Consider the following 13387-nt stretch of genomic DNA (forward strand, 5'->3'; position numbering starts at 1 on the left):
GATTTAAATGTGGTTAAATGGTGTTACTTTTGTGGTTCTTTGTTGCTGCAATTGCTAAAAAAATTTGACCTGCAACTCGCTGCGATTTACTATTAGAGCTGCATGTGTTAAACATCAAAACACAACGTCTCTTACGGATGTCGATGCGCTGCTCCAGGGGCAGAGGGTTGCTTGTACGAGAAACGAGCTTAGAGAGACACGTGGCTGCTAGCAGCTGGGAATAAGAGGACTGTAAAGAAACAAATAAACAAACATGAGAGGGGTGTTAGAGACTCGATTGCACTAGAGCAAACCTAATGTTTCTATATTTCTGCTCTAACCTGACACAGAAACACCCGACTATGGTTACAACAAAGCAAATAATACTTTAGACAGTAATAGGGATGCACGAATGGCATTTTTCCCTCTGATATCAGTACAAGCTCTGATACTGATTGTAACTCTGATCAAACGCACATGACGTTTGTACCAAAAACAGTCAGAATTCATATTATTTTTGACTTTTTGTTCCTGTACCTTTGATACTGATATACATAAATGAACTCTGTTCAGATTGGCTGCCCGGAAGTGTGCCTGATTTAAAAAGCAGTCTGAACTGAAACACTCCATATAACTTCAGTGTGAGTGGGCAGGGCTAAACTGACTTGACTCTGTGAATATATGTAAATGTGCTGGTTTCTGAGGCATCACCAAACCAATGGAACATGGTACATTTCACTTTATATCCTACCTCAAATTACTCTGCCATTTCTTAAATAAAAAATAAGCAAGGAAAATGTATTTTTTCAATAATGTGGCCCCTTTTGGTGGCAATATACTGTATTGGTGCAGCACTATTTTGTATAGGAGGCTCAGACAGGCAGTGAATTTTCACCAGTTTGGGGAGTATTTACAAATAAAGTGCATTATAACAGACAATTTTTTTTAAAACGACTGACAGTTTATAAATAGGAACAAAAATATCTATGCTCCTAAATAATTAATTTGCAGTCATGGTAAAAAGTTTTTTGCCCTACAAAATCTGCTAAAACAATTTTCTTACGCATTTCAGGGCGAAAGAAGCCTTTACAAAGAAGTAAACTGCGGATCTGAATCATTATATTACAGCACGCATGTTTACTGAAAGCACGAATGTCCTGTTATAACAAAATGCAACTTCTACAGACTTTTCCTACTGTACACTGTGACTTCAGTGCTGAGTGAATGAATCAGGCCTAATCTAATGTAAAAGTAATGAAGCTTTGGGCTCTACATAGGAACTGTACTGGATAAGACTGTATTTACTATAGCACTTACGCTTCCTCTCTCCAGCAGCAGCTGGCACTTGCTGAGGCAGTCCGGGCTGTTGGTGAATTCCACTAGAGCTTTCTCAGCTTGCAGACGCGTGCTGGTATCTGTCGTCTCATACAGCTGCTTGCACAGGATCTCTAGCTGGGCTAGGCTCTGCAGGACACACACAAAAACAGGGCTTTACACATCACCACAGAGACACAGAAATGTATCAAAGCATCATAAGAGACCTTATTAATCAATGCTGCAAACAGTCAAGTCTGATCATAAGACAGTTTTGTTTCTCATCAGGTTCCTCTGTCGTTTCTGTGTGAGCATTTAAAAGAACTAATTTACTCAAAAGACACTTGATTTGCAGATAAAACAAAATGATTATAAATACTGCCTATAATACCAGAACACAAACAGAAAATAACAATACTTATTTGTGCTTATGGCAATCTGGAACATTAATCATTAATATAAACAAACACTTCAACTACTACATGATCCATTTTAAGACATTACACTGTTTTTTTTTGTACTACTAGCTCCCACCTATGACTTCTCATCCACTGCAAGAATAGTGTGTGTGTGTGTGTGTATATATATATATATATATTCTACTCTCTCAAAAACACTAAGATCTTTTGATATTTTCCCCATTATTGCTTCCAGTCATCATTTTAACATTATAAAGTTTGGACAGAAACCTCAAATTCCGCCCACAAGCACAGCCATTGGCTGAGGAGCTGCTGAACGCTGTCGTTTTATAGTCGAAACATCTGCACGACTTCGAGCTCAAATCTCCACCTTTCACGTTATACAGGAGGTATATGAATCAGACGCACAGCAGTTTGTTCGTCATTAAAGGTGCTCTTTTTAATGCAAATATGCTGGGCTAGTGTTAGAAAACAAATTGTGGCTGGTTGATCTAGATGTTCTTCAGTTTTTGTTCAGCATCTTGAACAATACAAATATTTCAGATTTATTTTAGTTGTTAAAAATGGTTCTTATTAAAAAAAATGAAGAATTGTTTTTTAATATCAATCTCAATTTCACACAGTGCAATTTTCAGTTCTGTGATTTTTTTCATTACATTATCAAAAATGTCTCAAGTTTTAAGTGGGGAAATTTAACCTAATAACACAGCTTGTGAACTGCCTGTAGAGGAGTTAGACCAAACGTCCAATGTGTTCTGACATCACGACAACTTACTGCCAGACTGGCACGTGGCATTCAAGGTCAAGCCTCAAGCCAGAAAAAGTGGACAAAAGACAGCCTGAACCTTAATTTACTGAATATTTAAATTACAGTTGCAATATTATGCCAAAAAAAATCATAATTAGATATTTTACCCAAATCATTCAGCCCTAAGACATCTCGCACTTTCACTTTCTCACGTTTAGATTAGTGTAATGCACTGTTCAAGCACTCCAGTACCAGGCAGCACTTCACTGGCTTCCTGTTCAATACAGAATACAATTTAAGGTCCTTTTGTCTGTCTTTAACCCCATTAATGTTCTAGCACCTTCTTATGTTAGAACGTATAGATCTATTATTACATATTACAGAAACATCTTAATTCTGAAATCTGATCTGTTTAGTCTTCATGACGAATTCAGTACAGACTAAGTTTAGGACAGTAGCTGTTACAGAATAACAGTTCCTAACTTCATAATCTTATCCTTAACTCCAGATCAGAAAACAGTATCACACAAGCATCCTAACTAGACTAAATCTCCTAAATACTGTCATAACTTCTGAGCGTCCATTTCTATCACTTTTAGGCAGCTGTGTGAGGCAGCATAGTTCAGTACCAGCATAATGGCACTACATTTATTTATACTGTAAAACGCTGCTTTCACTGTGAGATGGTTTTATTTTCTAACTCTGCACTTTAAAAAATCTCAGACACTGCAGACTCAGATCTCCACTGTCCCCTCGTATTACCTTCAGTGTGTTTATTAGGAGGAATAACGTTAACGAGCTCGGTTAAAGCGTTCGGGAAATGGAGACAAACTGAAGTGGCGATGCACTGATAAGCAGCAGGTGGCGCTCTCAGAGTATTCACAACTTACAGTTTATTATACTTTAGTTTTGTTTTGACTTTTTTTATATCAGTGGCCGCAGCTGTAACTTACATTTTAAACATTGTTTTGATTGTGTTTATGTTTTAGCTGTGTGTGTGTGTGTGTGTGTGTGTGTGTGTGTGTGTGTGTGTGTGTGTGTGTGTGTGCGCTCGGTTGCTAGGCAACTGACATGACAGTTGATTGTTGACTTTGATCAAGTAGGTTAAGATTTCCTCACTGGAGAGAAGATGCTGTAGGATGGCATAGAGTTCCTAAATGAAGATCAGACTTGCTTCTGTAATATGGCTTTGAGAAAAATCTTATGTTGACATTTCAGATCTTAACTTCAGACAGAAAAAGACGAGGTTTTTGTAATATGGACTTAGTTAACATGTTAGGCTTTAATCGACTTGTTATAGCTGGTTAGGCAGGCCAAGAACCATCACTGGGAACTTAGAGTGGATGACAATTCCAGAATAAATGATCTGACTCTTCAAAACTCTGCACCCAACAACCAGGAGCTGCTCTAAGCTGTTGGCTGAGGATCTGAAAATGAAACTACTAGATGCCTACAAAGCAGGAGAAGGCTATAAAAATGTATCAAAGCACTTTCAACTCACAAGGGTCAATGTTTGACAGCAGTTTAGCCCCACCCATTAACACAGTAGTTACAGTCTGACTCAGTAAGTAAAAATCCCATCCATAACTGCCACAGAAAATTAGATTTTTACCACTGATATTTTATCCAGCCAACACTTACCATGATTCTTTTTGGTCTTAAGATCTGACAGGTCAAGATAAGACTTTTCACAAATTCATACTACAGAAGCAAATCTGATCTTAAGTTAGGAATCTTATCTTATAGCATCTTATCTCCAGTTAGGAAATCTTAACTTACTCGCTCAAAGTTGACAATCAACTGTCATGCCTGCTACCTAGCAACCGACCATACACACACAGCTTAAACAAACACAATCAAGATAATCAAGTCAGTTAGCCGTTAGATGTAAAAACAGTCAAACAAAACTAAAGCATGATAAACTAAGTCGTGAATACTCAGAGCGCCACCTGTTTATCAGAGCGTCGCCGCTTCCCAGTTTCAGTCTCCATTTCCCAAACGCTTTAGCCGAGCGCCCTAACGTTATTCCTCCTAATAAACACGCACGTTCAACTCTGTCTCCTCATTATTCACCACCATCACTGTAATAGTTTAACAACAACATTTGAAGGTAATAAGATGAGATGGTGGAAATCGTACCTGCAGTGTCTGAGATTTTTTAAACGCAGAGTTAGGAAAAAAAAAAAAACATCAGTGAAAGCAGCGTTTTACACTATAAATAAATGTAGCACCATTAAGCTAGTAGTGAACTATGCTGCCTAGAAACGATAAAAACGGACGCTTAAACAGAAGTTATGACACCGTTGGGGTTTATCCCAAAGTTAGGACAGTATTTAGGAGATTCAGGCTAGTTAGGATGTTTGTGTGATACTGTTTTCTGATCTGGAGTTAATGATAAGATTATTAAGTTGGGAACTGTTTTTCTGTAACAGCTACTGTCCTAAATTCAGTCTTGAATGAAGTCGTTATGTAGACTAAACATCACATTTCAGAGTTAGGATGTTTCTGTAATTCTGCTCCTGAGGTGTTGCTGTTAACACAGAGATTCAAACTGTGCGGTCTGGCAGCAGAACAGCATGTAGTCTAACCACAGATAACAAGCACATATGTTAAAGACTAAACACTAAAGACTTTACTTCACACATTAATGCAGAATTAAATTTTCTCCACCCCTGAGGTTCCCTTTCAGTAATTATATTTGTCCTTTAAACCCAGTTCAATAAGTTAAATAAGACGTAAGGCCATATAAGGATTAATATAATTCTTAGAAGATAAAAAAAAGCTATTTCGTAAGGTTCACTGTGCCACAACTATGATAGCAAAGATAAACAGCCTGTTAAAACTATAAAGATACAATTCAAACAGTCTATGTACATACACTAAGAATTGTACAATATAACGATAATACTAATAATAACTAAACCATAATATGTAGTTCCTCTCGATATTAAACAGGTTAAGCACATCATCTTGTACCTTCACTTCTTTATTTATCCTAATCTTTTTTTTGCTCCGATTTAACTTTTATAAATGTCATAATTTATCTGGTAGCTGATTGGTTTGATTCAGAGCTTAAATCTCTTAAGCATTAAAGGATTTTTGGAAACCTCTTTGGAGAAAATAAATTACTTCTGGAACCAGAACTGTTGAAAAAGTGGGTGGCTTTAAAAGGAGTGTTTCAGCCTGGACTTTCTGAATGAGGACCAATACTCGACCAAATCAGAACAGAGCTCATTTTCATAAATCAGTCTTAAATGCACAATAACAAAAGCAGCCTGTTTAATTGTGAGGGATAGAGAGATGCTGGAAACTTATCATGTAAAACTGACTGAGATACTGTTAAGTTCATCTCAACGTCAAAGTGATAAGACTTGTGTTTTTCCTCATTTGTATTTGCCCACATGATGCCGTCAACACGAAACCGTGCCGAGCCTTCTCCATCGCTGCACAGCCCGCCGTAAGCCGCGATCTGGAGAAATCGGCCGTCTGGCTCCACTATCTGAGTTCTGATGAAAGACACGTTAATGGATGCTGTAATGGATGACTCAGCATGTGCGCTCCATCAGCTCACACAGAGCCATCAGCCTACTTGAGCTTCGTCTTTCTCGCCCTGAAAGACTTCGCAGATGTATCGGGTCGTAACTTCATCACTAATGCCTTTAAAAGCCATTTCTTCTACGTCTCAATTAGCGCTTCAGAAATCAGTAATGATTTGAGTGATTTTAATATCAGGCATATATACGACAGCAATGAACAGCATATGGAATATCGTCCAGCGGAGGGAGACAATGACATTTCTACTCTAGTCTCAGTGTCACTGTAGGGCAGTGTTAGCAGTAATAAATGTAATATGCAGTAGTTAGCGGGTGTAAATTCTTAATTTGATATGATACACTGGGGTCTCAATTGGAAACATTTTTTGAAACAGCAAAAATAAGGAGTCAAAAACACTTTATGTTAATGTTCTAGAGATATATCATATCACTACAGCAGCTCCAACCTGAAAAACAAACCAGAATGACCACAAAAACATAAAGATGTAGTCTTTGAGATGATTAAGTTGCCTGGTGGGCCACATCCAGGTAAGCTGCATATCTTAACTAGGGCTGAACACAACTTTTCAGATATTCATTCGCTGTGTGTTTTTTTTGGCTAAACGTAGGCCATCAATAAAGGTGAACTGCAAAGCACTGTAATGTTTGGGGTTCTCAGGAGAAACTTGGACAACTCAAGGTTACGAATCATAATGCAGCTTTATTTGTCATTAGAAAGCAGCACTAAACACAGCGGGAAGAAACACAGCCCTCTGCTCTGCTCTGGAAAACCCACCCCTCCACCCACATTCAGGCTCTTCAACATAAAAGTCCTTGTACAAATGAACTTAACAGTCCAACAAACATTTCTTCTCTTTAAAAAAACTAAACTGCTTATAGCACAGCATGGCGACTCCACAGTACATTGTCAGAACATTGCGCTAATATATTTATACTTTTTAATTGCATTGTTAAAATATGGAAATGAAGACCATTTCAGCTCAGACGCCTGACGTTCACTTACAGCAGTGACTGTTGTTACACAGCATGTATTCCAAGTGCATCTGTAAGTGGCAGCCCATTGTACTGGACGTTTACTAGGGCTGCAATGTATGTCCATCGTACCTCAATTTAGACCACCTCTGTGAAATGCTGGGGACTAGTTAACTGTCGTTGCACCCAGCTCGCCACTAAGAGAGACTAGTGGGCCTGGTTGATGGCACAAAGCTGATCTGTGAGCCCAATGGTATTCAGGACAGCCCCAATCTTCAGAGTTCAGAACATTGCAGTTGGTAGGATTTTACAACTGAAGCATGGTTACCAAAACTACCAAAGCTCTTAAACAATAAACAAAATTAAGCTCAAGTTAGCTTCTTATTCAGATTTTCCGTTCCACCTTAAATGGCGCAGCAGTAACACTCCCTCGCTCGCCCCTTATCTGCCGAGCGAATCTGGAAAAAGAAGCTGCCGAGTAAGACACCACCAACAGTTCACCTGAGTAAGTGCATCCTTAACCATGACATTCCTTAAATCTTGGCTTGTGGCAGCACAGCAGAGCTACAATCAGCCCCTGGATCTGCATTTGCTTGGTTTCAGATCACACACACTTCTATACCTCACCTACTGCACTAATAAGGCTGCTTCTAATGGCACTGCACTGTTCTGACATAATACTTGGCGTGCTTGCATGCTGTTTGAAACGCACCAGTAGTAACACAGCAATAAATCTTTACTGCAGCAACAAATCAAATAAAATCAAAATCAAGGCAACAGAATTCAATGTATTATTTAATACACTTTATAAATTAGTTAAAACTAATTAACTTTTTAGTTTTACTACCCCCCCCCCCCCCCCCAAAAAAAAGTGTTGAATGCCTTGGCTGTGTTGCCACAAAGCAGCACTGCTTCATCACAATACTATGAATTTGAGAATTCATCAACACAAAAGTGCAGTATTTTAAATAAGTAACCGCTGCTTTATTTAAGGTTGAATGTAAACATCTAACAAAAAGCTCACACACACACACACACACACACACACACCTCCCCCAAAAAAGAGCAGCAGTTACATTCAGGTGCCTATGCAACGTTACTTGTTCGCTGCTATGTTGAAATGTTGTTGGCAAACCTCAAAAAAACAAAATATCACCTTCATCAAAATAACGTCTTCAGTTACCGCGATACTACATCTGCGCCACATCGCCCACCCCGAATCCATATGTCTGCAGCGAAACAAAACCAAGAGCACTGCTGATTGTACACGGAGAGGCCCACAGGACAAACAGCTGACTCATGCTGAACAGCAACGCGCCTCCCGACACCAACAGTTCTCTTTGTGCACTCACGGACCAAAACTAAAGAAAACCAGGATCAGCAGAAAGAAAAGAATAACGGCCACAACAAATGTACAGTTCTAGACTGAAATATGTTTACAGTTCATTCACAAAGAGCGCGATTCTGTGACCAGACTGATTAATGCTGTACTCAGAGCACTTCACTGTAATTTAACACCTCTATTACCGCTCAGAGTCCAGCGACTGTAGCAGCTACTGTTTACGCTTCGCTTACATCTGTAGCAGGAATAAACAAACAAACAAACAAAAACAATTCTGGCTGAAATACATTTACAGCTCATTCAGGAAGAGTATGTTTCTCTGTGAGCGGCCCAAGTCTTTCAGAGGTTACTACGAATCTGATGATTCAGTTGTGCTAATTGGCTAATTATAAGCTTCCATTACTTCCTAGCTACATTAGCCTCATTAGCTCCAGCATTAAAACTAAAGACGTAGATTTCAGATAATAAACACACCGTGGCTGATCGACTACATTCGAGTTAAGTGGTGGGAAAGTACATTTGATGTTCAGCCTCCCTTTAACTAAAGGGAAACTCCGCTTTTAAAAATGTTTCTCTACTACTAGGTTTTCAACTCCAGGCACGACCGTTTATGGATCATGTTTCTCCAGAATATCCTGTCTGTTTCCTTCTCAATGTCACCCTTAAAAACAACAACACAACGTTCGCATTTCATATTTAACCATAACTGTATGCATGTTTTAGACCAAAATATCCCAGTTTTTGATTTGTACAAACACATTTATAAACTAGAATGTCTCAAAAATGCAAAGAGACAGATGCACTGCTACATGCGTCAACTAGACAGATGATATAAAACATAAGTCTTTTAAAATCTAGGCTGATCTGGTTTTAGCCAAGTTTGTACTTAAGTCTGTGTGTAAAACCTTTTGTTAATATTAGTTTCAAACTATCGTTTTACTAAATTTGGTTCGGCTACAAATCATTAAGTTGTGTCTTAACTAGTAAACAGCGAACTAACGTGTACGTCACTTTAACATTACAATAATACGATCCGACCTGATCAATAAACCCGCTGCCATGGAACAGAAATCCATTATAAGAGAGCACGTGTGCGTACAAGTTGAACTGATTAAAACTTGCCGCTTCTCTGTTTATTCTTCAGTGTTTTCTTTGCAACAACTAAATATGCAGCTTTTTAAACAACTGTTTCTGGCTATTCAACCACATTCCAAGCACAGTGTTACGAGGGGGCGAAAAAAAGAAAAACCTGACGAGACGGCTGCAAAAAAAACATAAAAACCATAAATGGGATTCACCTCCATTAAAAAAAAAAAAAATGACGATAACCATTGTATTATCTCAGTTTAATGTCATTTCAATGTATCATGGTCGTTTTCTTCATAACAAGCACGGGAAAAAACATGAAAAGAAACAAAAAAAACAAAAACAAAACAACGCTAGAAGTATGATCTCGGTAGCTGGCTAAATTTCCTATTCCACCTCAAATGGTGCAGCAGTTACAATCTGGCGCCTCAGATGACCATTGAAGGTGGAACGGGAAATTTGTTCCATAATCACTGAAAAATTAGAAGTGGGTGACAATAAATAATTGCCCCCTTAGAAGCCATATGATTCCCTAAATGTAACTAAAGCCCAGCAGTGAGGTGGAGGCTGAACTTTACCCTCCCCTGCTGTCACTGCAGACTGGCAGGTTCGCCCTCAAGAGCACTGCTAGTAGCCTGTTAATGAAGTAATGTTCTTTTCATTTGAGGGTTGTTCCATTTCATAGAAGAAGATTTAAACCACTACCCCAGTAACTCAGTTCCAAGTGGGCAAGGGGACACTCAAAAACAAGGGGTAGGGCTAAAAATATGAAAATCGGATTGGGCCTTATTGTAGTCTTATGGAAATGAAGCTGTGGATTCCCAACTTTATGTTTGGAAATAAAACTATGGAAATAAGAACTGTAAGTAAAATTACAGTACATAGCATTTATCATTTTTAGCTTAGTTAACAAAAAAGTTCTTTCTACATAGCTTCCGTTGGTTTCCCAACACTTACACCTGCTCAGGTGGAGGTGTAAACATTGAGTAACTACTAAGCTCAACACTCAAACTAGTTTGTGTGGTGCAAATTGTTTTAATTTACTAATGTGTAAACCTGAACTTACACCTATACCCAGGTGTACACCTATACCCAGGTGTAACACCTGACCTAGATTTCAACTTACATATGGCTGGGACAGCCGGCCTCTGAACATTTCCTGTTGTTTAAACATGATCAACTTAATCTCTTTCACTGACTTTTCTTGCTTCAGCTGCTCAGTTGAGGAGGGCGTGTGGCTGTGTTCACCTTACCTGGAAAATGACATGACTTTCATAGCCTAATATCATATCCATTGTTACATAATTAGCATTTCTCCTGCTTTTATGATAAAATGTTTTGTTTACAAAAAAAAAAAAAGACCATATTTGTGATCATGACCCTTCATTTCTATCAGCACCTCTGTAATGCTGGCTCATTTTTCACCACCATCATTCAGTGGAAAAAGAAGAACACATCAAAACCACTCTGAATGACTGATCATCCACCAAATCACACAAATTTTGGGGGGAAAAAAAAAAAGGTGGACTTCCCCATTAAAACAACTTCACCATTACTAGCAACTGGCACTCACTGCTGTAATTCCTGTTGATTTTCTTTTAATATTAACATGCTCATGTAAAAGTAACAAGAAGCACTTTCTAGCACACAAAACCGCAGTATGTGCTGAACACCGTCACTGTGAACCCACCAGCCTTCATATGTGGTTGATGCGAGTGCATGATAAGGAGGAATCAAAGAAGCACGTGTGAGGAACAGGGAGGAACCCCACAGATCCAGATGCACCTCGTACCCTACAAGATAAAACTTCAAGCTGCATTCGAAGGGAACTGCGCGAACAAGATAAGAGAACACTTTTACCCCACCGATATTAGCAAGAGAAACACTTTAAAAAGTTCACAACCTATTAGACTGCCTAAACAGCCTAAAATGCAGACGACTTACAAGGTTAGACCGAGATATAGGTGATTATTTCAATGTTTTGTTGTCATAGCTAGCCAAAATCAATGTTTTGGTTGCTTAAAACTGTATAAATATAAAATATAAATAAGTCAAATATACATCTATGTAACTATGGAATGCCCACACAGTAAACAATGACTTCTTAAAATAAGTTTTATAGTCAGGTAATCATCACAATAAACCGTGTTATATACTGCTGAGTTATGTAATTTAATTTCCAAACAGACCCTTTAGAACTTGTAGGCGGACATATTTCACTAGTAAACCTGCAAAATGTTTCAACACAAAATAAAAAGGAAGAGACAGGCTTGAACAGACTTGAACAGAGTCGTTCAGGATGGTTCAACGTGAAACGCTCCGTTCTAGATAAACGTACTGAGTCAGAATTGTTCACAGTGGTGGTGATAGGAACCAGACGTCCACCTCTAAAAGCCCCTCACAGAAAGTTATTACATGAAATGGTATGAGTACACTGCCTGATGACAGACATTATTCATGGTGGAGGGATATATGCAGGGTGCAGTGAGGCAAAATAGTCCCCAGTGAAATCTTACTATTCAGATTTTAACATCTTACTTTACTTACTATTCAACTATTTTACCATCAACAGTCCATAGAAAACTCAGAAGACACATGTAGGTTCACCGGTGGTTTCTGATAGTAAATAATATGGCTATATTTCTGTTGCAATCTGTGGTTCACCATCACCATCACTGTAAATAGTCTAAGTATTTTTAAAAATTGGTGGGATTCCCCTTTGAGCCAGCCTGTAGGCCTGGCAGCCATGTCTCTTGCAGTGATGGTAATGAATAATCTATTACTGCAAATGGGATGGCATGCTTATCACCCGTGAGGTAATAAGAAACGGGACAACGACATTAGGAAAGCTCATGTTTACTGTACATCTAAGAGTCAGGTTTAACCCAGCAGTGATGGACCATGTCCCATCTTCAGCAAGCCACCTATCTGCCTGCTGTAACTTAGAACCGGTTCTGCGAAAGACGTGGCAATTACTGTTACAACTGTGCCTGGGTTTAAAAGTGGTGGAACTTTCCATAAAGTTAATTGACTATAAATTAATGAACACTTATGCTTCTCAGAATATTAATGCGTGCTACAGACCAAGCTTTCTGATGGCTTCTAGATGACTAACTGATGACAAGGGAGGCTGCAAAGGGACTTCATACACTTCCAAAAAATACTTCAGGGACATATCTAGTACACAATCTTAGGACTTTTAAGTACACAGAACATTAGCATACGTTTTTAAATAATCTCGACATCTGGCTAATCAAGTTGCAACTAATAATAAAAAAACAGAAAACAGCCACATTCCCTTTGAATAAACTCTTGATTTATTAAATGAACTCTTACAAGTTGTGTGAACCAAGCTCCTTTATAATCCACTTGCTAAATGGGACTCCACCTACTTTTCAAAATCTCTGCAAAATTAAATGGTTAAGATGTGAACAAAGTCATTCAGAGATGTTTGGTGCGAATCACTAAGACACCTAGTCATAATTGTTCACAGTGGTGCTGATAGGAACCAGACATCCACCTCTAAAAGCTCCCTTGTTGAAAGCTATTACATGAAATGGCAATCTGATGTCTTAACTTTTGCAAAACAACCTATTTGAGGGGTTTTGGCCTTTAAAATCCAATCATAGTAGAAGGACATATGCAGGGCGGCCTGGGACCAAAGAAAACATTTTTTCACTATTTTCCCATCATCACCACATACAAACACAAACGACACGCGTGGGTTCACTGGTGGTATTGAATAAACAAAATGGCTAGCTATTAACTTGTATTTGTGTTGTAACATCAGGACCCCAGGTTCCTATCAGCACCAGCGTACATTAATCATATTCTCCACAATGAACCTTTCCACACTAAACCACTCGGTTTACAGCTCAACTACTACATTCTGGAAGAAATTTTGAGAAACCGGTGGCATTCCCCTTTAACGTTAGCCAAAGTAGTGCTAATCAGGCTAACACTATCTGAAGAC

The 13387-nt window shown here is 38.6% G+C and overlaps 1 protein-coding gene across 2 annotated transcripts in view; it reads right to left on the reverse strand.

The window, feature by feature from the left end:
- xpo7 (exportin 7) overlaps window positions 1–13387 on the reverse strand; it is a 42239-nt gene that overhangs the window by 27341 nt on the left and 1511 nt on the right. For both annotated transcript variants that reach the window (XM_017719487.2, XM_017719486.2), the window contains exons 2-3: window positions 1297–1443; window positions 136–229 (exon numbers count right to left, since the gene is read on the reverse strand). In XM_017719487.2, the coding sequence (XP_017574976.1) occupies window positions 136–229; window positions 1297–1443 (241 nt within the window). The remainder of the gene's footprint in view (window positions 1–135; window positions 230–1296; window positions 1444–13387) is intronic.

Source organism: Pygocentrus nattereri, chromosome 18, assembly GCF_015220715.1.
Source record: "Pygocentrus nattereri isolate fPygNat1 chromosome 18, fPygNat1.pri, whole genome shotgun sequence".
Classification (NCBI taxonomy): domain Eukaryota; kingdom Metazoa; phylum Chordata; class Actinopteri; order Characiformes; family Serrasalmidae; genus Pygocentrus; species Pygocentrus nattereri.